The sequence below is a fragment of the Bos javanicus genome, chromosome 17, assembly GCF_032452875.1.
Source record: "Bos javanicus breed banteng chromosome 17, ARS-OSU_banteng_1.0, whole genome shotgun sequence".
Classification (NCBI taxonomy): domain Eukaryota; kingdom Metazoa; phylum Chordata; class Mammalia; order Artiodactyla; family Bovidae; genus Bos; species Bos javanicus.
Window position 1 is genome coordinate 71,805,587 of NC_083884.1, and position 24,985 is coordinate 71,830,571.

At 56.4% G+C, this 24,985-nt stretch overlaps 1 protein-coding gene across 7 annotated transcripts in view; it reads right to left on the reverse strand.

Annotated features, from left to right (window-relative positions):
• SPECC1L (sperm antigen with calponin homology and coiled-coil domains 1 like) overlaps positions 1–24,985 on the reverse strand; it is an 86,121-nt gene that overhangs the window by 19,571 nt on the left and 41,565 nt on the right. For 5 of the 7 annotated variants that reach the window (XM_061385557.1, XM_061385554.1, XM_061385555.1 and 2 more), the window contains 8 exons: positions 22,452–22,525; positions 21,098–21,273; positions 18,333–18,496; positions 17,032–17,123; positions 15,501–15,591; positions 9,359–9,442; positions 7,116–7,272; positions 4,745–4,847 (listed from right to left, as the gene is read on the reverse strand). In XM_061385557.1, the coding sequence (XP_061241541.1) occupies positions 4,745–4,847; positions 7,116–7,272; positions 9,359–9,442; positions 15,501–15,591; positions 17,032–17,123; positions 18,333–18,496; positions 21,098–21,273; positions 22,452–22,525 (941 nt within the window). Of the gene's footprint in view, positions 1–4,744; positions 4,848–7,115; positions 7,273–9,358; positions 9,443–15,500; positions 15,592–17,031; positions 17,124–18,332; positions 18,497–21,097; positions 21,274–22,451; positions 22,526–24,985 lie in introns of those variants that run through there. The other 2 variants (XM_061385559.1, XM_061385560.1) reach the window with 2 other exon arrangements.

Genomic DNA, 24,985 nt, shown 5'->3' on the forward strand with positions numbered 1-24,985 from the left:
GAGGGTGGGGGGTTCAGGGGCCGAGGTGAGGCGGTGGAGGAGCCGACCAGACTACACAGAGGCCAGGTCAACCAGCAGAGGCCTTGCTCTCCACACCAAGGATTTGGGGCTTTAACCAAATGGCAGAGGGGAAGCAGCTGACAGAGAAATAACCAGATGGCAATTTCAAACTATTCCAGCAGCCAAGAAGCTGGACAGGAGGATGAGAAAATGACTTATGTCCACGCAAAGCCTCAGCGTCATATGTAAGGCCCACAACAACCGAACACCGTCAGCAGGAGACGGGACGACCACAGGGGGTCACAGGGCGGAGCTCAGCGCAGCCACGGGAGCGACCCACGGAGGCTCACACACCACAGGCGAGCCAAGCAAGCACGGCCCTGGATGAGAGCAGCAGTCAGAGGCCCACGCGCCGTGACCTGCCCGGAACAGGCTCGCAACAGAGGCAGCAAGCAGACCCACGGGGCCCACGTCAAACAGGGAGCGGCTGCTGGCGGGCTCGAGGCCTCCCTTCAGATTGATGAAAACCCTGTGAGACCGACCGTGGTGAGGGCCGCACACCTCTGGGAACACACCACAAGGTACGCCTGTAAGTGGGTGCTGGGCGCTCATGTGAATACAGCCCAGTAAAAACGACGTAAAGGAAGAACGTAAGAGGCCGGCAGTACGGCTTACGCTCCAGGTCTCGGCGCTGGTGTTCTCGCGGCTCGGCCACTGTCAGGGTGCAGGACTGACATCGCTTTCACTCAGCACGTTTCCAGGATTCATCCCTGTTGTATCGTGGATCGTGCAATCCATCGAAAAAAGGATCTTTCCGTTTACTTAGGTTTCAATTTCCTTCACAATGTTCTGTAGTTTCCAGCAAACAAGCCTTGTGCCCCCTTGGTTAAATTTACTTATAATATTTTACTGTTTTTTAAAACTTTTTACTTCATCCATGTTGTGTTAATTTCAGGTGTACAGCACAGTGATCCAATTACACACGCAGGCGCACGTGTTCTTTTTCAGATTCTCTTCCGTTAGAGCACAGAGTATGGAGCGGAGTCTCTGCTACCTAGGAAGGTCTCCGTTGCTCATCCACCGTGAGCACTGCAGTGGGCACCGTTCCAAACGCCTGACCCCCACCCTCCCCGCCCCCCTGGGGACCATCAGCTCCTTCTCTAAGTCTGTGAGTCCATTTCTGTTTTGTAGTAAGTTCGCTTGTGTTGTTTTTCAGATTCTGCATATAAGCGACACCGTATCTGTCTTTTTCTGACTTGCTAAGTATGATAATCTCCAGGTCCATCCAAGTTGCTGCAAATGGCATTATTTCATTGGTTTTAATGGCTGAGTAACACTCCGTTGTATACACATGCTACATCCTCTTCACCCACTCATCTGTTGATGGACATCTAGGTGGCCTCCGTGTCTCGGCGATTATTCACAGCGTTGCAGTGAACACCGGGGTATGTGTGTCCTGCTGAACCGTGTTTTTCTCCAGAGGCATGTGGGATCTTAGTTCCCTGGACAGTGATCAAACCTGTGTCCCCTGCAGTGGAAGTGCAGAGTCAACCACTGGACCCCTAGGGAAGCCCCCCAGATATATTATGCTCTATGATGCTACTATAAATGGAAATTCTGAAGTTCATTTTCAGTTTTCATTGCTAGTATAGAGAAACGCAGGTAATTTTTATAGGACCACAAGGTTGTCAAACCAGTCATTCCTAAAGGAAATCAGTCTTCAACACTCACTGGAAGGACTGATGCTGAAGCTGAAACTCCAATACTTTGGCCACCTGATGTGAAGAACTGACTCATTTGAAAAGACCCTGACGCTGGGAAAGACTGAAGGCGGGAGGAGAAGGGGACGACAGAGGATGAGATGGCTGGATGGCATCACCGACTCAATGGACATGAGTTTGAGTGAACTCCAGGAGTTGGTGATGGACCGGGAGGCCTGGCATGCTGCAGTCCATGGTGTCACAGAGAGTCGGACACGACTGAGCAACTGCACTGAAGTGTATCCTGTAACTGCGGGATTTGTTCACTAGCTCCACCGGTTTTTCTGTGAATCCTAGCGGTTTGCCAGGTGGCATTCAGGTCCTCGGCACACACACAGTTTTGCCTCTTCCTTTCCAACGCCTTTTTCTCCCTTCCTCACACACCGCCGCCCCAGGGGGAACGTGCAGTAAAGGTCGAGTAGATGGCGACGAGCCGTCCTTCCTGCTCATGCTCACCAGTGAGCGTGACGGCAGCGCTGGGTTTCCAGACACCCGTGGGCAGCTGGTTCGGTGAGCGTTTCATCATGAGTGAGACGGCAGCGCCGGGTTCCCAGCCCGCGGGCAGCTGGTTTGCTGAGCGTTTCCATTGTGAACGGGTTTTCCCTTTTACTCCGTGGCAGGGTGTGTTGCTTTTCCTTTCCGTTCGTTGGACCAGCTTTGCATTCCTGGGACAAGCCAGGCTCGGTCATGGTGCACAAGTCCTGTTATTTGCTGCTGGATTCTGTCAAGTACTTCATTAAGGATTTCTGCATAAGAAATATCGGTCTGTAGTTTTCTCTTCTTGTGATGTCTTTTTCTGGCTTTGTTAATCAGAGTAATACTGGCCTCACAGAATGAACGAGGACATGTTCTCCGTTCTATTTTTGGAAGAGTCTGAGAAAGTCGGCTGTTAATTCTTTGTAAACGTTTGGTAAAATTTACCAGGGAAGCCATCTGGCCCTGGGCTTTTCTTTGTTGAAATTGTTTTGATTACTAATTCTGTTCCTTTAGTTGCAATAGGTCTATTCAGAATTTCTTTCTTCTTGAGTCAGTTTTTTATAGCTTGTATATTGCAAGGAATCAAAATCGTCGAGGTTAAGTAATTCGTTGGTGTACTGTTCACAGTATTCCCTTTAATCCTTTCCGTTTCTATAAGGTCATTTAGTAAAGTCCTTGCTTTTATTCCAGATTCTAGTAATTTCAGCCTCCTCTTTTTCTTTTTTGTCAATCTAGGCAAAGGTCTGTACATGTGCTCATCTTGTCAAAGAACCAACTGCTGGTGTCAGTTATCTCCTCTGCTGATTCTGTATCTGTTATTTCTGGTCTGATCTTTATTATTTCCTTCCTCTGACTGCTCTGGGCTGAGTTTGTTCTTCCTTTTCTACTCTCGTCAGGTAGATGGTTAGGTCACTGATCTGGGATTTTTCTCCTTTCTAAAGGCCGGTGCTCGCAGCTAGCCGTTCCCTGGGAGCTCCTTTCCAGCATCTCCCCAGTCTCCTTATGTCATGCTGTGAGTATTTCTTTCGCTATTACTTTCTAACTTCCTTCCACTGTGATCAGAAAAGATACTTTGTATAGTCTCAACGTTTTACAATTTATCGACATTTGTTCCAGGGGTGCCTGCGAAGAATGTGTATTCTGCTATTGATGGACAGCCTGTGAGAGACGCACAGGTCTGATTAGCAGTTTATGAATACTGTCTACGGTTTGGGTCTTGTGTCCTCGGCTAGGTGTTTCTATTAGGCTGTATCCCAATCATTTACTGCTCTGCTTATTCCGCTGAACGGTTGTTTTATAAGTGGACAGTTCAGTGGCATCAAGTATATTCATTCACACTGTTGCACAACCATCACCAGCATCCATTTCTAGAACTTTCTTCATGCATGACGGCAACTCTACTCTTTACACAATGACTGCCCGTGACACAGGCCCCTGGCAACCGCCATTCTACTCTCAGTCACCATGAATCTATTTCAGGGACTTCATATAAGTGGAATCACCTAAGATTTGTACTTCTGAGTTCAGCATAATGTCTCGGAAGAAACCTCAACGCCCACCGACAGATGCATGGATGAAGACGCAGGGTATAAATACACGACGGAGTACTACTCAGCCACAAAAAGAGTGAAATGATGCTATCTGCAGCAACGGGGACGGACACAGAGATTGTCGTACTAAGTGGAGAAAGCCAGAGAGAGACACACACGTGCCATCACTTACGTGCAATCCACAAAAACGATACGGGGGAACTCACTCACGAGACACAAGCAGACAGAACACACTTGTGGTCAGCAGAGGACAGTGGTGGAGGGGGTAAACCAGGAGCGGGGTTAGCAGGCACGAGCTACTGTACGTAAGCCAGGCGGACAGTAAGGCCTTGCTGCACAGCAAGGGGAGCCACGCGCGGGCCGAGCAGGGGCCTGCGATGGAGAAGGGTCGCACGGATCACTGGATCACTCTGCTGTCCACCCGCAACTAACACATTACAAACCAGTCATACTTCAATTTCTACAGACAGGCTAATAATACCAAAAGAGGGAGAGAGAGGCTGACAGAGGGCCAGGAGCGCAGGCTACAGAAGAGCCTGGCTGACAGGCAACACGGGCACAGCCCGCACAGGGGAAGCGGAAACGCTGAGATAGAACTCAGCGGAACGAAAACTTTAAACATGATAAGTGACATCTTCATTTAAAGAAAGATTTTCGCTCTTAGTCCAGTGAGGCCTCACAGAGCACTCAACCAGGACTTAGACGAGAAATGCTACGGCAGCTCAACAGGAGCAGCGTGGCGGTCCGCTGCTCTGGACGGGAAGGCACTGTTTCTCCCGGGACGCCCCCCACGTCTGGGGCTCGTGCTGCTCAGCGGGCTGCGCCGGCAGGGGCTCCCCTGGACGGCTGCTCTGGACGGGAAGGCAGTTTCTCCCGGGACGCCCCCCACGTCTGGGGCTCGTGCTGCTCAGCGGGCTGCGCCGGCAGCGGCTCCCCTGGACGGAAGGACGCAGTTACCTGGTAGCCCTCGGTTTTCTTCTGACACCACTTCAGCAAGGCGTTCCTCTTAGACCCCCCATATTCTCTCGCCAAGGCCGACAGAGGATCCTTCCTTTCTTCCCTGGGAAGTGGAGAGAAGAAACATTTCAACTCGTGTTCCTTATCAGAGCACCCTTCCAAGCCAGAAATCCAACAGAACACATGCACCCTCGGAGGCAGACAACAGCCAGAGGCATCTGCACGGGTCTGATTCCTGTCAACTTTTATGGGTCCCACAGACCCCCTGCTGTCGGGGGCTCAGCCGCCTGAAGGGAGGCCCTGTCACCACCCACAGGGAAGCCGTGTGCAGGGCCAGCGCAACGCGGCCCGGGACACTCGGGGTGCAGTGGCCGCGCCGGCAGCGTGCGAGAGCCGCCACGGCTCCTTCCCCTTGGGCTTCGGCCTTCCTTGTGGCTACGTTTCATCTCACGCAACGTCTATGTCCTTGGTCACGTCACCTTCTTTTTAAAGCACTGACTATAATCACAAAGGATGGAGCTAACCCAGGTGAAGGATCACTGCTGCCTTCAGAGAGCACACAACTGGGGAGGCAGATACGACAAAAGAGCAGCAAGCAGGACACCACCCGCAGCATGTCTCCAAGTCTTTACTACTAAGCTGCACACTCTTTATTGACTGCAAGTAATTAGCATTTTCCCTTGCATAAAAAATTGAGTTTTCTGTACACTCACTCACTCGGCACCTCCTTGCGAGGCTCGACCGGGTGGCGGCGACACGGGGCCTGCCCTCAGGGAACATCCCCGTGCACACGGGGCGGACAGCTCACTGAAGCTGAGGAGGAGCCAACAGCCACACGGGTCAGCCTCGAAGATTCCACGTGGGCACTTCAGGGCACTGTCCGCTGCGTGGGTGCAGAAGAACATCCTGCCCCAGACCGGACACCGAGTCTAAAGAGACTGTGGCCAGCGTGGCAATGGAGCAAGGCAGACCCGAACCCAACCCCTCCAGCACCAATGTTTCCCTCCAGGGACCACTCCAGGGGCAGGACAGAACACAGGGGCCTGTGGACAGCAAGCTCTGCAGAACAAGCCATCCCTGACCAGCAGAGCCCTCTGCACAGCTGGTTTGATTTCCAGCCATGATTGCAAGTAAAGCAGATTCCAGCCTCACAACGTCCAGCCTGTGTCCTAGACGTCACAGGCGGCACAGTACCCTTCCGTCTGCATTCACCCTACAAAGGATGACAGGACACCAGAGCTCGCGTGAAGAACGAAGCTTTTCCAGTGCAGAGGTGCGTTGAAATAGCACCGATTTTTACTTTAGAACCAAAAGTAAAACACAAAAATATTCCAACCTGCAGTCAGACCCCTGTCTCGAAGAACGACACTGTTATGCGTGTGCTGGCTCACCGTGTTCCTGTTCTAGCTAAAGGGCTCAAAGAGGTTTGTCACAACAGCACCGAACACAGGAAATGAGAATGAAGATAAAGGTGAGAAGTGAACAAAACAAAAGAGCACGCCAAGAGAAAAACAAAAGCAACTGTCACAATCACCGTGAAAGGTTTACTCTACTCACACAGCCATCCTGCCAGAGACAGCCTAGAACAGCACCAAGCCCAGTGCAGCCCACGGGCATGGCGAGAAGCTGCAGGAGGGAGCCTCCGAGGGGGAGGGGTCGTCTCCTGTAACTTTACTGTCAGAAAAGGAAGCCGAGGCCAGGAGCGGTCCTGGGCAGGCGCACGGCTTCTCGCAGAGGGGCCGGGAGAGTGGGCGCCCCCGCCTGGGGCACGAGACACAGCCCACGTGGACAGTGCTCCCCTCACTCGGCCAGAGAGGCGGGTGCCCCTGCTGCTCACTGCGCCCGGGGCCGCTCTTCTAAGAGGTCGGTCGCCGAGAGGCAGGGCGTTAAACCTGAGAGCATAATCTGAGTTTGAGAGCCCAAAGAGTCCACTCTTATTCAGACCTGTAGGTCAACAACCAGGAGGAGTCCGGCCTGCGCGCTCACTGAGGCTCGGGGCCTGCCAGCGCCCGCCCTCCTCCCCACCCTGCGCTCCACACACAGCTGGAGTTCCAGTGTCACCAAAGTCACTTTTGTACTCAGCTGTTCACTACTTTAAAAAAGCAAAACTGGGAAAAAAAGAGAAAAACCCACAAAAACAAGAATAAAAACACCCGCTGCTTGGGGGAAATAATTATCTCTGTAACTTTGTTTTATTTTTGTACTTTTTATCATCTTTCTCCACTCTGGGCATCGCAGAGTGGATCAGAAAACACTTAACCCACAAAGAGAGAACACACACCAGGGCTCGAAACTTTCACAACCCGATCATTCACTCTCAAAAGGCCCGGGATGGCCCGAGGGCAGTGCCCCCGCAGGAAGCACCCTCTACCTGATGCGGCTCCGGGCGGTGGGGGTCACGGAGGCCGTGGGCGAGGAGGAGAGCGACAGCTGCGGCGAGGTGGCCCCCATGGCCATGAGCGCGGCGGGCGACGTGCCCTCGGGAGCCGACACGTCGCGCTTCATCTCCTCGCTGCTTCGTCTGGACACTACAGGTTAGAGCAGAAGCAGTTTAAACTGAGCTCTTGAGACATCTCGTTCAGCAGGTCCTCCACAGAGCAGAGACCACCCTGTGTGTGTTCCTCGCTCAGTCGTGTCCTGCTGTGACCCCAGGGACTGCAGCCCGCCAGGCTCCTCTGTCCATGGCATTCTCCAGGCAAGAATACTGGAGCAGGCTGCCATTCCCTTCTCCAGGGGATGTTCCTGATGCAGGACCAGATCGGGTCTCACCCACATCGCAGGCTGAGTCTTTACCTTCTGAGCCACAAAGGGAGGCCAGACACTCCCACACAGGAGAAGAACCGATGTTGTCTCTATCTGACTGATAACGGGAAAGGGTCTTTATCTGACTGATAACGTGAATGGATCTTATTTTTTCACTTGAAAAACACTGTAAAAAAGGTACAGCTGTTGAAGTGTGCACAGAAGCCCAGCCCACACTCTAGCACACACCTGGCCCAGAGTGAGTCCCACCAAACCTGGTTCAATCACAAACACGACCAAGACCAAAGCAACACTTGCTCTCAACTGCAATCTACAAAACCCTCCTGAACTGGGCCAAAAGCTGAGGAGACAGAAAGGAAAGACAGGGCCACGCGTGATTTGCGGTCAAGCCAAATTTTACAAAAACAGGAATCAATGAGACTGAAAAGCAAAAGATGTCAACTACTGAGAAGTGTCAGGAAAGTCCTACTTGAAGAGTCCGACAGAGCCAGGCGCGCGCCGGGTTGGACTCACAAAGCCCTGAGAACCGGAGGTGGAGCAGCCAGACAGTGGGGCCACAGGGGAGGCAGCTTTCTGTCCACGAGGCGCAGGGGACCAGCGGGTGCTCACAGCGCTAGGCTGAGCACGAGAGCCGCGAGGCACGAGGCCAGACCCTGATCCCAGACGGGCCTCCTCAGAGGTGCTGGAGTGGGAGCGCGGCGGTGCCAGCCCTGCGGGCACCAGTCACCTCCCCAGCCGGCCACCTGGCACCTCCTGGCGGTGGAGGGCCTGCAGCTCTGCATCCGCACAGTCACGTGCTCCAAGGCCTGAGGAGACGCGCTTTCTCTGATGACAAGGTCTTAGGAGAAGGAAGCGCTTGTGCGTCCAACACAGTTTTATAATCATTCTGCCTTTTTCTTCCACTGTCAAATCTCTGTATAAACCTGCAGTTTCTTTCAAGCGCTGTGCTAGGACTAGACGAGAAGCCTTCGTAATTTTATATAAAGCACAAGATGTAGACTAAGGAAGAATGGGAAGAATCTGTTACAGGAAAACGCTCTGGACCCTGGCTTTGCAGGAGAGGTTTTGCTTGCACTTTCCACTCAGCTAAGGTGTCCAAAAACTGTACCAACTGAAACTCACATCCAAGTGGGACGGTGCCCCCAGGAGGCAGGTTAAAAAGCCTTTCCTTTGCTGGTCCAACTTCTCATTGAGATACTGAGGATTAAAAAAGCCACAAAGGGAAATTAACAAGGATGCTCACAAACTGGAATGTCAGCTCAAGGAAACCAGCGTGTGCCCACCAGACACACCACTGAAACCCGGCCCGCCACACTGCAGGCTCCGGCTGCAGGGCATTTCTGCTGTGCTCGGAAACAACCTCCAGAACACTCACAACACATCCTGCGGTAAATATCCCGACTGTCCGTGACTACAGGCTTCTCTGACAGCTCAGCTGGTGAAGAATCTGCCTGCAATGCAGGAGACCCTGGTTCATTTCCTGGGGGGGGAAGATCCTCCGGAGTAGGGACAGGCTCCCCATGCCAGTATTCTTGGGCTTCCCTGGTGGCTCAGCTGGTAAAGAATCCGCCTGCAATGCAGGAGACCTGGGTTTGATCACTGGCTTGGGAAGATCCCACATTTGTTATGTGAGTGGAACTATCTAGCTCTTTTTATTTTTGAAATCAGGGCCATGAAATATGATTTCTATGAAATCTGTAAGATACAATGGGGAAATTCAGAGTGAAAAATGATCAATTAAAGAGGCAGAGAGGCAGGTAAGGTTAAAGGAGCCTAAAGAGAAGGAACTCAGCTCCATCAGCGGACCTTCCAGACGCACCTCTAAAGGCCGGCTCAGATGAAGGGCAGTACCTGAGAGGGTCTTTGCGCTCTCCATGGCAGGCACTCTCGGCAGAGAAGCAGGTCGGCTGGTCGAAGACGTTCTCAGCAGATGCTCTGCACAGGGTGGGAAGTGCCACAGTGAGGAGACCTGACCCCGGACTTCAGGGGCACAGGGAGCAGGACGCTTTCCTCTCGCCCCGAGGCTAGTCCCTCCTCCCGGCCCAGGCCCCTCGACGGCTCCCAAACAAACTGCCCGATACAAACATCTCCAGCCGACAAGGGCCACTTCATTCACTTGTATTTCCAGGGATGAGACATCAGTGCGAACGCTTCCAAACCACCGGGAGCTACTTCCGTCTGGTGCAATTCATCCAGGAGTCAGGACGCTCTGCCGCACCAGGGCCTGGAGGCGCTAAGCCCACACCTTCTGGGAGCCCACAGTGCGTGTCTGCGTGTCGGGGGCACACAGCCCGCAGCCAGAGGCGGGTCAGGACAGACACGGGAGTACAGGACGATTCAGGGTCATCAGCCAGAGGGAGAGCCCACCCACCACGACGTGGGGCGACCGGAAGCCTTCAGCAGCGTCCTGACGAGACCCTGTCTGGCCGGTTGTGCTGCTGGAGAACAGGCTGGGGAGCAGCACTCAGCCCAGGACACACCGCAAAGGTCGGGGCCACAGTCCCAGCCGCCGAACCTCAGGGCTGGTGGAGAGCAGAGACGGCCGCGGGGGACGGACGACAGCCTCCCTGGCCACTGTGTGAACTTCAGTCTGGGGGCAGCAAGGACCCCCAGGGAGGACAGAAACAGTCCCCCCACCGCCGCCTGTCCCCCGCTCTGCCACACCAGGCCGGGTTGGGGGACTCTGGAGTCCCCAGCCCTGGGGCAGCAGCTCCCCTGCCCCCTGGCCCAGCCATCTCACCACCCTGGGGCCTAGCTCCAACACCCCCTCCCTGGCACCTGCTTCCCACAGTGGGCGCCCCAGACCCAGGCCAGCTCGCCTCTGTGCCCGGCGCCACTGCAGTCAGGCCGGGAGGACTGGCACAGGACGGCCGGACGTGCTACATGTGCCCAGGACACGTGTCGGGTGGGGCCAGCGAAGACTGCTCACCTCTTCTGAGAGCAACACCCTCGGATGGGAAAGGAGAGAGCGACCGACACAGACAGCCCCGTGCGCACTGCCCGCTTAAAACACACTCGCTCTCAGCCATCAGGATGTCAGCTGTCTCTCCAGGACAGCGCGTCTCTCACTCTGACACGTACTTCCCGAGTGTGTAAGGCACGTACGTGAGGCCATGCCCACACAGCGCCCTGGAGGGGAGGCAGGGCAGCTGGACTCACGCCCCGTGAAGACAGGTCCACCCAGCCCAGAGCCACCACCCCTTCCTCGTCCTGAACCGACGCACCCTGAGCCCCGAGCGGCTGCGCGTGCCCTCACAGAAGCACCCATCGTGCACACAGACGGACTCAGCAGAGCTGGGAGAACGCGGAAGCCGCAGGAGACAGGAGTCGACATTTTAGACGGAGCCCAAGTGCCCACTTCACAGACACAAGACGGGTCCTGTCCCAGAGGCTTCATCGCCCGGGAGACGACAGTGAGACCAGGTGACAGAAACACACGGGTGCAGGGCGAGGGCCACCGGGCACGCGACGGCACAGCACACTGAAGCCCACCCGCCCGCCGCAGCCGGCTCACGCACGTCCAAGGACCCACGGCGTCTCAGCTCAGCGCAGGCTGACACCTCCCTTCTGAGGAGGCACCTTCCCGAGGGCCAGGGGGGCGGCTGCACCCCCCACACGCACACACCCTCCGCTCTGCCGTGTGGGTCAGAGCCACACGTGAACTGCCAGCGCGCCCCTTTGAAAGGCAAGCCAGCGCGTCACGGCAGAGGCGGCAGGCAGGAGACAGCAGACGCTGCGGTGACCGGGTCTGTTCTCAGAAACCCTCTCGTCTTTAACCCACATGAGGGACACAGGGAAGCAGCAGCCCCGGGCCGAGAGCTGCCCGAAGGGTCTGGAGAGGCCTCCCCGGGGAGAGACGCTGCAGCAAGCACGAGAGTGACTGACAGCCTTTACGCAGGCAAAGGAGAGGGGCTTCCTCAGTGCTCAGCAGACGCCAGGAAATGCCCAGGAAACGCCAGGACCGGCAGTGCTGGGAGGGCAGGGCTGAGGAGCGCAGCCCCACCCCTGGGGCAGGGCACCGGGGACTGTCCCAGGCGGACACCCTTCCGTCCAGGGGGGTGGGGTGTGGGGGGCGGGTGTGAGCGGACTGCAGGGCAGACAGCAGGCTGCCTGGACACGGGCCGTGTCAGGGGAGACATAAACGGGCTCAAGGCTCCTCAGGAGCAGACTCGCACACTGCTGACCACGTGGACAAGCAGGTGAGAGAAAGGAGGGTCCCCGTGCGCAGATGCGCGAGGAAGAGGGCTGTGGGAGGGAAGCGAGGGGCACACGCCGCACTGAAAGCCGGGGAGATGCCCAAGGCCGCCGGAGCCGGCAGTCAGCGCGTTCTGGGAACAGCGGTGAACACACCCAGCTCTGTCAGCACCCAGCGGACGAGAGGGGGACGACCTGGTGGCAGGAGGCCACGGTGGCCGGGGTCGGAGCCACTGCAGACGTTGGGGACAGGGAGAGGTGCAAGCGTGCTGAGGAGGGTGGAGCCGGGAAGCGGTGGGTGTGCGAGGTGAAGAGGCGGCAGGAACCGTGGGGCCGGCCTCGCAGCAGCCGCAGGAGCGCTCTAGTGATGCCTGAGGGGTGAGCTGGGGCCCAGGCGGAGGGAGAAAGCCGCACAGAGACCCCCGCCCACCCTCGACGCACAGGCACACGGGCCCCCTCCTCAGTCCTCCCGCCTGAGACTGGCAGCTGTCCCTGCTTCCCTCATCAAACTTACAGGCAGCAGGGAGCCGAGGGCTTCCCTGGAGGTCCAAGGGCAGGACTCTGCTTCCCCCAAGAACACCCATTAGATTCCTGACCCAGGAACTAAGATCCTGCATGCCGCAGAGCAGGGCCGAAAGAAAAGAAACACCCGTGACAAAACAGAAATATGTGACTTCTTTCCACTTTTCTGACGATATGCTGGAGAAAACATGAGCACCTGGACAGTCTGGTTTATCAAGACGGACAGCAAGAAGCACCTTCAGAAGTGAACGGACGCACGCTAGGCTGCAAACACAGCAGGGCACGGTTTCTCTCTCAGCCTCTCCTGGGAAGCTCCCCGCTCGCCCCAGAATCGGGCTTGGGTCCACCCTCTGAAGAAGGCAAACTGCTGGGAAACTTTTCAATAAAAGGTTCTCTTCCTTCTGACTTAAGAGACTTGGCTTTCTTTCTAGAGAAACATCTGAACTTCATATGACACTTGTCACACGTACCCTTTATCATAAATCAGTTTTTCCAAAATACTGAATTTTTTAAAAGGTTTACATCTCTGTCTGCAAATAACACAACTCAGTGGGACGATCACAGCACGTCTCCTTGCAGAAGGTGACTATCTGTGGACCGGTCCGCTTTCTTGGATGTCTGATCTGATGACACCAACACGACCCTCAGGCCACGCTGACCCTGGGCAACCCCAGCTCCCCAACCATCTGCAGGACCAACCAAGGTCTCCGCCTGACCATGGGCCTTAAAGATCGCTGTGCGAGGGGGCAGTAAAGACCCTCCCAATTACCTGGACCCACGTGCCTGCTCAGGCTACAAACACGAGCTCACACGCGGTCTACAAAGGCCCAGCTGTTACGACCCAGACCACCGAATTCAACTGCCAACCGTACCAACAGAAGTCCACTTACACCAAGGTCTCTGGTCTGAAACACCTTCCTGTGTCTGACGTACAAGCATGACGAAGAAAAGACCAAAAAAGCTGCATCTTTTATAACACACTCACTGGAGAAACCAGCAAATTACCCACTATCGCGCAGGAGACGGAGGCAGCGCCTCCGAGTTTCTGGGCTCTTCACCCTGTAAGTGCAGACTGTGCCGCCTGGGCCACGCCGGGACAGGGGACGCGGCGCAGCGGCGCTCGGGCCTCCCGCTCAGGCGGCCTGGAGGGCCACGATGGCTTCTGAGGACCGAGACTCAGCTGCTGGCTCTTGGTTTTGTAAGTGGTTGCTTTCCCTACCGAGTGTTTAAGATAAAAGGCTACACTATCAACAAATTCTCCGGTAAGAAGTCACCCAGAGGCGTTTCCTGCTCTCTGTATTTGCAGTTTCAAGCAAGCCCAGTAAAGGCGTCAGAGCAGGCAGACGTGGAGGGTGAGGCGGCTCTCGCAGCGGGACCGCAGACCCCCGTGTGCGGTGGCATCATCACCCGACCGTTACCAGGAGACAAACAGAGGCGGCCAGAAAAAGCCCCGAGACACTCACCACACTAGTCTGTGTCTCAATAGCCCACAGACCTGATACTCCCATTTTCCACCAACAGAACCAGGGTCACAGGGACACTCAACGGCAATCTCTGCCCAGTTCCCCGAGCTGGTCCGTTCCTAAGAGCCACTGGCGGTGCTCGTGAAAAGAGTGTCCATGCCCCTTCCCTTTCCACGCCACACACCTGACGTGAGGCCCAGGGGTCCACATTCTATCGAGGGATTCGGGTAAAGTGCATCAACAGGTAGGTTTGATAAACACTGCTGGTGCCAGCACGGCTTCCCCAGAAACCTCGTGCTGCTGTGAGCCGATCAAGGTGAGTCGGTATGGCAGCCTTGAAGGGGACAGGCCCCTCGGACGCACTTACAGAATGACCACACACAGGAGCGGGGCCCTAAGCACCCCTCACAGGCCCTGGAGAAGGCCCCTCGGACGCAGTTACAGGGTGACCACACACAGGAGAGGGGCCCTAAGCACCCCTCACAGGCCCTGGAGAAGGCCCCTCGGACACAGTTACAGAGTGACCACACACAGGAGAGGGGCCCTAAGCACCCCACACGGGCCCCGGAGAAGGGCCCTCGGAAGCAGTTACAGAGTGACCACACACAGGAGAGGGGCCCTAAGCACCCTGCACGGGCCCCGGAGAAGGCCCCTCGGACGCAGTTACACAGTGACCACACACAGGAGAGGGGCCCTAAGCACCCCACACGGGCCCCGGAGAAGGGCCCTCGGACGCAGTTACAGAGTGACCACACACAGGAGAGGGGCCCTAAGCACCCCGCACGGGCCCCGGAGAAGGGCCGAGTGGGGAGCCGGGCACACGCGGAATCAGCGTGAAGGAACCAGGCAGTGTCCGGGGCGGCGCTCAGCAAGACCGGGTGCGCCCGCAGCCACCGCCACGTGGAGCACGGCTGCTCAGGGACGGGGAGGGGCGAGGCTGACCGCAGGTCCGTGAGCCTGGGGGAAGAGGAGGCCCTGAGTGAGGTGTGCCCATGACCCCGACTCTCACCAGGAAGCAGCATCAAGAGTCAGCCCGGGACCTGTGAGCACACGCACGATCCCGGACCCCCCCGAGGGGCCAGGAGGGGGCCCTTTAAACCGCCACGTGCCTTCCCTGGGCGGGAGGCCCTTCCGGGCGGAGGGGAGACCCCAGGTCCCCCCGGCGGGTGAAGTGGAGGCGGCAGCAGCCTGCCCTGGGCCCCACTGCCCCCGCCCCACAGCTGTGCGGGCCCAGGAGGTCGGGGGCCGGCGGGGCCTGCCAAGTGTCTCCACGGCCGCCCCGCCCCGTACGCCCCCACAGCACTTCAGCCCACCCGACGGAGGCAGTGGGGAGGAGAGGGACCCGACCCCCGACGCGGGCGCCACGAAGAGCCCGTGCTGACGGCACTGCCCGGGGCCCGGCTCTCAATCCCCTCTCTCACAAGTGCCCTGGAGCACAGGGGCCAGGGGAGCGGGCTCTGGAGCCAGGCTGCCCGGCTCCACCGCTCAGTGGCTACGTGAACCTGTGTTCCTGAGACATTCAGCTGCTTGAAGCCTCATTGTCCATACTTATAGAGTGGGGCTAACGGCACACGCCCCACGGAGCGCTGAGAACAGGGCCTGGCAGTGAGCGGACTGCTGCTGCCCACGGTGACACCAGGAGCGTTGCATTCCAACGTCTGCTAGTAACTACTCCCCGGTCTGTAACCAGGGCACGTTCTTAGTAAACCCGTGACACAGACGTATAACAGGGTGGCATAAACAGCGCCAAGAGCAAATGAAGAGAGTCAGATGAAAGTCAACAACAGAAGTGAAGCGCAGTGCGCGAGCCGTACCTTGCACAGGGATCTCCCCGTAGTTTGGTCTCTTATCCGAGAGGGCTGTCAGGGGTTTGGACGTGGAGATGGGTCCGCTGATGGAATGTCTCTGCAACCACAGGACAAGGGTGTCAGACGGCCCTGTCGTGGTCACTCAAGTGCTGGCAGCACGGAGGGGACGCCCCCCAAACTTGCTTCCTCCCCCACCAGCCCCCTCCCAGAGGCCTGGGATATTCAAAGTCTTTCAAGTTTCCACACAAACCACATGAAACCATCCATTTCCACAGGACCACGGAGGAGACAGAGAGAGGAGTCCCCCAGACAGGACCGGGTCCTCTCCCTGCTTATCACCCTGCCTCACTCTGCTCATCAGAAGCGAGTCACTGAGCCCAGCCCCCCCGGGAGGGGCAGACGACATGCGAGCGGGGCAGAGGCGGCCAGGATTGCGGGGCAGCTCAGAGCCCGCTGCCCCGTGACTGAGGGATCTCCTTGGCCCTTTGCTTCTAAGGTTGTTTAGGGCAGGGCTGTTTAGCTCCACTTCATGGTGCGGCCCTTGAGGGCCCTAATGAACACTCCAAGGATTCAGAGAGGACTTCCCACAGTGGGCAGAGGACCAGAGGCAGACAAACCCTGCCCCGCGCAAACCCTGAGGAGCCCCGGGAGCCGCTCTTCCCTGCAGAGCGGCCCCCGCCCGGCCGGCTGGGCCCACCCTGTGCCGCGCGTGTGGACGCCCTCGGCTGGGGCCTGGGGGAGCCCTGCGGGCTGCGGCCTGTCCACGCGGCTCTCGGCCCTGGGCGACCCCACCCCAGCCCTCATGCTCCCTCCTGGCCTCCCCAGAGGCAGCCTCCCTGCTCCGTGTGGGTGCCTCCTCCCTGGTAGCCACGGAGAGCAGCCTGGCCCGCAGCAGGGCTCAGCCCGTGTCCCAACCACAGATCTCAGCCCCACGCCACCTGTCCAACGACGTCTGAACAGAACGGCCTCCAACCCCTGGTCCGGCCTCCCAGCTGCCTGTGGCGCAGGGCCACCAAGCCCGGACCCCTCACGGCCTTAGCGAGGCCTGAAGAACCACCACTGCTCATCTCGGGCCCCGTTCCCGGACACCCGTTCAGTGGGAGGAGGCCTGGGGTCTACGTGTGTAAAACTCCACACGACCTTCGTGCACAATCAGGCTTGAGGAGCGTGTGCTGGGATATTATACAAGCGCTGAAATGCTACTGACTGGGGCTTCTATTAATAATTACTGGTTTGTTTTCCAAGGTGGAGAGATGAGATTTTTTAACTTATCTTCACAGAAGTTTACAAGCTGACATGGTGAGCGTTAGGCCTCAGCCGACAGCCACTTAGAGCACGTCCACCGGATTTGACGCCTGTCACGTCTCAGTGCCTTTACCTGCTTTCGTTTATACCTTCACGCCTTTAAAAAACCTGATGAATAGAGGGCAAGAAAGAGCTCCCTACAGATAGAACACGGCGCTTCTGCTGCCCTCCTTCCAAACGGAGAGCGTGGCGCTTCCTACGCAGGCGCAAACGCAAAGCCACAGGCACGCACCTGCATGGGGGAGACGGCGGCCGCAGGGGGCGTCTTCATAGGGCTTGGGCTCAGAGGCGTCCGGGGCATCGCTGCCGCGGCAGGGCTGGGCACTGGAAGACAGCAAACGCACGGTGAGCGAGGCCATGACGGGGCGGAAGCTTCAAACACCCCCCAGGAGCGCCGCCCAGCCAGCACGAGGGCTCCCCGGGAACAGCTGCCGCCCCACCGCCTCAGCCCCAGCAGCCCTGCCGCCAGGGGGACAGTCTGCTCCCTAGACAAGCGGTGCTGACTTCCAGGCCCGGCTGTGCCGGTCACATCACTCTTGCTGTTTAATTACATGGTTAAGTACTCCACAAACCGAGGACTCCACATGAAAAACCTCAGCAGAGCCTCTGTGGCTGCATCAGGTGAGAGGCTGGGCATGTGGTGGACGTTCCGGGCATGTTACGTGAAGGGGAGCTGGGCTCAAAGCAGCTTTCCTCCCCGCCCCTGTGGGGCTCAGCACGTCCCCTCACGTGGATTTCCACAGGCGGTGCATTTGACGCACAGTGTATAATAGCCGCTCGCATGTCAACCTCCCTCTCTGGAATGAACTGCTCAGAAGGAGGCTTCCGGAAGCCCCTGGGGCCGGCGGCTAGGGCTCTGTGCTTCCACTGCCGGGACCCAGGTTCAGTGTCTAGTTGGGAAACTAAGATCCTGTGTGCCGTGTGGCCAAAAACAGGAAAAAATCTGTATTACAAAAAAAAAGGGGCCACCGAACGGCAGTGGATGGTGGCCTGAGCTAGCCGCCAACTGCGTTCCCAGAGACGAGAGGGCAGAGCAGGTGTGTGCGAGGGGCTGGGTAAGAGGGCTTGATGATGGACTGACGCCGGGTGAGCAGGGGGGAGGCTCCGAAACTCCTGGCCTGGTAACTGGGCGGCATGGCGCTGCCTTCACAGGGAGAGACGGCAGCTGAGGGGCCAGGTCTGCCTCTGGATGAGAGACGACATCTGGAGATGCCGAGTGTCGGGGTCAGGCAGCACCTGAGCACACGCACCAGAGGGGCTCGGAGGACGAGCGGGCCCCAAGTCCACACCTGGAGGCTGCCCGGCTCAGAGGAGACAGCTGACCCCCACGTGGGGTCAGCCCAAGCCTAACTCTGAGATCTCTGTGGCCGAACAGACCCCAAACCTCCTGTTAAAACTCTCCTTGCAGGAAGACTGACACCCTAACATTGCCTGGAGTGCGATGAGACTCAGAGCAGGACGGTGCGGCACGCCAGCCAGCCCAGAGAGCACGTGTGCGTGAGTGCGCCATCGCCGGCACGGCACGTGAGCTACCTTGAGATGCGCTGTCGAAGGACTTGATGAGGGTCTTCACGGTGGGCGTCGGCTCCGAGGACGTGGAGGACCTTCTGCTCAGCCCCATGCCCTGCCTCAGGGCCGCCAGGTCTCTCTCCACAGCATTCATGTAATTATACACCCGGCCACGCTCCTCCTCCTGCCTGAAAACAACATCCGAGTCAGGGCATTTCTGAACATGCTCTAGAAAACACACATTTCCCTTTCCCACTGAGAAGCATTAGAAAGTATAAGCTAAAAAACAATCGTATCACTTGAGCTGAGTAAATCACCTGGTCTGATGATCTTATTAGATTTGATATTAAAATTTTTACATCAGCTTATTCTAACTAGATTAAGTAACCATCGGTTTCCATTTCCATCTGTGTTAAGTGTAGGTGAGGACACTGGTAATCAATCAGCGGTGAGAGGGGAGGTGGCCTGGCTGAAGACCCTGCCTCAGAACAGGGGGGCCGGCGTCTGGGCTGCTGGGAAGGCCTGTCCTGCCCCAGGAGGGCAAGTCTGGCTCTATCCAATGTGCCGTTCAGGCTTCCCCGGTGGCTCAGGAGTAAGAATCTACATGCAATGCAGGAGATGCAAGAGACCCCGGGTCCGAAAGATCCTTTGGAGGAGGAAACAGCAACCATTCCAGTACTTGAGGAGCCTGGGGGCTACAGTCCACGGGTCACAAAGACCGACACAGCTTATCACTTATCACACACTTATCACAAACAGAAGAAGAGCAGGGTCCCCACACTCCTGCACCTCCTCAAGGCCTCGGCTGAGACGACGGCCGGACTCTCATTCTTCCTGTATTCAGTCTACTGCGATATGAGAAAAAAAAAGCAGCCTCGTGGGTACGTAGTTGGAAAAGGGAAAAGTATTTTAGTGATACTGCACTGGTCATACAGAAATAACAGCTCACAGAGTTACACGTATTCCCCAAACGCTGATGCCTGTCACTAAACGATTTATCTTTAAAGTCTCTTGTTAGTATCACTAGTGATCTCATTGGGAAACCCGTTATGGGGAGCTGCTGAGCTTGCAGTGGCAGATACGAGTTTCCCAAAATCCTCACATTTACTTAGAAGCCCACGTCTCATCACTGGTGCCACACACTGTCAGCTGTTTCCTTGAAGTGACCGGCTCCCTTAATCATTTTCAAGAAATACCCACCAAGCACCAGAGTCTGAATACCAACCGCTCGAGTCAGTCATTCTCAAGTAAGCATTTTCCCGCCATGAAGACACGCGGGGCTCTCCGCCAGCTCCCCCACACCGGTGCGTGGCAACACGGCTCGCACCTGGACCTCAAGGACGGAGACGCGCGATGGGGTAACTCGCTGTCGCACCAAGGACTGGAAGGGAAACCGCACTGTGCAGACGCGAGTGGCTGGGACGCAGCACAGCCGGGAGCCACGGCCTGGGTCCCGCAGCGCTTACGCCCGTCTCCTCCTCGACGGCAAGAGGCAGCACAGTGCGGGGGGCACGCCGCACGTCCGCGCTCCTATACAAAGCCCAAGCCTCGAGGAGGAAGGGTGTGTATGAGTGAAGCAGCAGGGACCGCCCCACTCACTGCATGTTCTGCTTAGCAAAGACGCCAAAGAAAGACAGTTCACCGTGACTTTCCACCAGGCCATCCGCTGGACCTGGGCTACGATAAAAATCCACAGCTTTTTCAAGTTGGCCTGTTAAATATCTTTCTAAATTTTTTCCCTACGGCTATTTAAGAATTGTTCAACGTAATGAACAATCACATTATTAACAATAACCTCCAACTCTGATACTTAGAGAGAGATACTTGGGGATTCCCTGGTGAATCAGCTGGTAAAGAATCCTCCTGCAATGCAGGAGACCTCAGTTGGATTCCTGGGTTGGGAAGATCCCCTGGAAAAGGGAAAGGTTACCCACTCCAATATTCTGGCTTGGGGAATTCCAAGGACTGTATAGTTCATGGGGTCGCAAAGAGTCGGAAATGACTCAGCAACTTTCACTTCACTTCACTTATACTTAATTAAAAAAAAAAAACCCTCAAAAACCAGTCTCTCCCCTCACAGACAGTCTCCCTAGGAACTTGGGGTGCATCATCTAAGACTTTTCACAGGATTCCCAAGATGTCTATGTTAAATGGGAGAAACTCCAGGGTTATGAGCACAAGACACTCTTCAAGTGAGCAGCAGAGAGAAATCGGCCTGTGTTCTTCACTCGAGTCTCTGAGACACCCGCTGACGGACACCGGCCATGGCCGTGAGCGGCATCCGGGCATCTCATTTCAGCCCCACGACTCTGTGACGGAAGCAGCACTGTGTCCACTGCAGAGACGGGCAAACTGAGGTCTGACCGAGACCCCCAAGACCAGCAGCAGCAGAGCTGCACGGGGCCGAGCCTGTCTGTCTCCAGGGTCTGCGCCCTCCGTGACGACGACAGCCCAGGGAAGAGCGAGGGGCTGGGACGGGGGCAGAGGACAGGCGGGAACCGCAATGGACCAGGCGCGGTGGCCACTCCAGCCCCTCCAGAGTCGGGGACCGTGGACGCTGACGACAGCTCGGGAAGGCCACGGAGCCCGTGCTACCTCACAGGGATACTCAAAGACTGATGGGCTCCTGGGAGCCCGGGAACAAGCCCGGACTTGGGTCACGTCCACTGGAGCCACACTCAGTCACAGCAGCGTCAGGACACAGTCTCCCCGAAAAGCCGCATCACAGAACCAGGACTCATGAGCTCCCTGTGGAAACTGAGGGGCACAGCTGGCTTCCCGACTCTTACTTGCGTGACTTTATTTCCTCCAATTCTTTCGTGAGCTTCTCGTTTTTCTCTTGAGCTTCATGTAAGCGGCGCTTCAGGTCACCAATCTCCTCTTGGGCTTCAGACTTGATGTCATTAGCGATGACCACCGCGGTCTGCAGATCAGCCTGGAACTGCCGCCATTCTGCTGATTCCTCCTGCGTTAAAAAACTACGTTTTTATTTCCAAAAGAGAGCAATGAAGACGTACTTTAAAACAATAAAATGTGCTTATGATTAGACTGCTGTAATGCACCGTCTCAAGTGATGACTGATTTCCTTTAAATCCCAGAGAACTGCTGTTACCTATTTCTAACAGGTTTTAAATCCCAGAGAACTGCTGTTACCTATTTCTAACAGGTTACATAACTACTTTTAGTGAGCGGTGTTCCTGGTGAGTAAAAGCGGCCAGCTGACCTGCTTCCTGAGGGAGCAAGCACGTGGACTGCTCAGTAAGCATGATCAGGTCAGGCCGCCCTTCCCTGTGGCAAGCTTCAAAGTTAGTCTTGTGAAAATAAACATATCATCCAAAATATGCCTGTGAAGAGCTCAAGCAGGTAGATACATGGTCTGTAAACTACACTGGAAGATCTTACAGTGAAAATCTATATACATCCTGATATCAAAAACCAACAGGAAAAAAAAATCAGAAGGAAGAGGAAGCAGAAGGAAAACACTAAATTTAATCTCAGCAGACAAAACACACAGGAGGAGGAGCTCAGGACTGTCCGCTGGGTGGCCTCCCACGGCGGGGAGGACGCAGGTGCCCCCGGAGCCACAGCCGCCAACCCCAGGGGCAGCGCCCAGCACCCCTCACAGCCCGAGCAACGGAGAGAAAGAAAGAAAGAAGGCACCAAGTCACGTCGGACTCGTGTGGCCCGCCAGGCTCCTCTGTCCGTGGGCTTCTCCAGGCAAGAGCACTGGAGTGGGTTGCCATTCCCTTCTCCAGGGGAACTTCCCGACCCAGGAATTGAACCCAGGTCTTCTGCACCGCAGGGTCAACCCAAACCTCGAGACCAGCTTCCCCCGCCCTCTGCGTCAGAGCGTCACTGCCGCCGCAGACAGATCACATCCACAGAAGACAGAAAGCCCACAGAAGGCAGCTTAGCTTGGGACCCTTCCTCATCAAGGGCTCATGACGTTTCTTCCCGGGATATAACCCCTGCTCCCCAAGTGCCGCTCGTCAAACCCGGCGCCAGCCCCTCTCTGAGGGGCGCCCCGCCCCGCCCGCAGCCCGGCGGCTCTGGGTCACGGCCCCTCTGTGGCTGCGCGCAGGCGGCGGGCGCAGCTTTCGGGGCGCCGCGCTTCCCGACGGGACGGCGTGCGCGCGTTCCTACCCGCAGTCGCCTGTGCAGGGTCTTGATTTCTCTTTCCATGTCATGTTTTTGGTCCTGGAGTTTTTTAACCGTATCTGAAAAGACCACAAAAGTTTAACTATTTATTCTTAAACCACGTTTAAAAGGAAAAATAGAAAGGGAGGGGGTACTTAAATATGCTATTCAAAAAGTCATCCTACCCAAAGACATTCTATTTTTAATACAAAACTTGAAAAGGAATTCCAATCCAAGTATAAACCAGCATGACTCTGTAAGGAAAAAATCAAATTTAAACTGCGACTTCTGGATGACTTCCTTCCGCAGCGTCTTAATTCTGAAACAAAAAGCTAAGTTAAATCAATTGTTGGAAACGCACACGCTGTTGGCTCAGAACCAATCAAAACAACGCTGACTGCAATTAAAACGGGGGCTGTAATCAAAAGGGTTATTAACCCGTTTTCACAACTGTAACCTAACTCTGCACACTGGAACAAATTCCAGAAAAGTCATGACTTTACTAAAGTTTTTACAAACCTAATTATTTAATAACTTGGGGACCTGCTATTTAATTGTATAGAAAAGTCTTTTCACAAAGGATTAAGTAAACCAATACTCCTCAAATTATTTCCTGCATAACGTGAATTTCCCTCAAACAGCGTCCTGCACCGTGAGCACCTGACGAGCGCCGCGAACGTGCAAAGGCCGCTCTGGACAGAGCAGAAGAGCGCGCAGGCGCACCACGGCCCAGGGCCAGGCGGGACAGAGCAGGGCCGCAGAGGACCACGCAGGGACGCCATGGCCCAGGCAGGACAGAGTAGGGCCGCAGAGGAGCACACAGGCACGCCACGGCCCAGGGCCACGCGGGACAGAGCAGGGCCGCAGAGGAGCGCGCAGGCACGCCACGGCCCAGGGCCACGCGGGACAGAGCAGGGCTACAGAGGAGCACGCAGGCACGCCTCGGCCCAGGGCCACGCGGGACAGAGCAGGGCCGCAGAGGAGCACGCAGGCACGCCACGGCCCAGAGAGGACAGAGCAGGGCTGCAGAGGAGCACGCAGGCACGCCAAGGCCCAGGGCCAGGCAGGCACAGGGACATCATTGTCTACTATTCCAAAAAGTCAGCTTTTTATAAAATAAAAAGTTAATTACTTTCACTCAGTAATTCAAGAAACTGCCCATAAGTACCTGCTTTTGTGTTAAATTTTTGCACAAGGTGCCTGAGATATAAGGAAAGGAAAAATGGGCGCAGTTCCTACCCTTTCAGAGACAGAAAAGAGGGTGTTTTCATTGCAAAGGATTAAATTTTAACAGTCTGGCTCTACACAGCTGCTTCAGACCTCACTTCACCTGGAACTTAGGGGCCACACGGGCCATCCCGTTTGGTCAGGGCAAAGGGGAACACAGGCGAGCGGGCAAGTCCAGCACCACAGGCGAGGATGAGTCTGGAACCAGAGGGAACTGGGCTCTGTCTGACCTACGTGTGGATGAAATCGGGGTCTTGGTGGTTATCAGCAGACACGGGCAAAGAACAAGGACAGACGCCGTAACATGTCTAGCGTGGAAAACACTAGAGGTCACACACCTATCCTTTACACTACACTTATGCGCAAAAGATGTTTTACAGTTAAAACAAGCAAAACAAAAGTGTGTATCTCTCCTCTGCTGAAAACTGCTTTCCCTCCCTGCTGGCGGCAGGCGGCCTGTCGTGTAAGGGGACACACACGAGGCGCGCGACTGCCGGTCTTACTGCCCTGACCCTCAGGCGACACGTAAGCCGCGTGGCCATCTCAGGCTCACCGTAAGACCCCAGGCGCCCTTCTTCTGCTCTCACCCTCTCCTCTAGCAGCCTTGACGTTCACGGCCACAGGACTCACGGGACCGTGGCTCTCAGAGGACACCCCTTACCCTCAGCACTGCGAGCCCACTGCGGTCGCGTCCCCCCGTAAACAGAAGGGCGCTGACGGCCAGTGGACATATTCAGGCGGAATAAAGGACTTCAGGAGTCTCCAGGGAACTCTATTATTTACGCTTCACAGAAGCAGGAAAAGTGACAACCGGCTTTCCTCCCTGGAAACACGGGCGCCGGCGGCCCAGCCCGCGCGGTGAGGAGGCTGGGCAGCGGCCTGTCACACGGGGCAGCGTGGGCCTCGGTCACCCGGGCCTTGACACAGCTCCCGCCTCGCAGCCTGAGTGGGAGAGACGCTGCCATCTAGTGCCTCATCTCGCACGCAGCACCACCGTCTCTCAAAGAGCAGAAGCGCCGCCCTCCCTCTCCAAGGCTTCCGCTCTGGGAATCGGCGCGTCCCTCTTCTGTCGCTGCCACTGGCCCACCTTGCTCTGAGCAATCCCGGGCACCAGCCTGCCCATCTAACAGTGGGCTTCACAACCTTCCCACCACCGACGACAAGCCAGAACCATCAGCTGGGCCTCTGCGCCACTTCCGGCCACGGGCCCGTCCCACTGCGGGCGCTGTGGTCAGCAGCCTCGCTATGGGACCCCCCACGACCCCTGTGGTGTGAAGGGAGCAAAGTCCCCGCAAGCTCCCCTGCCCTCCGAT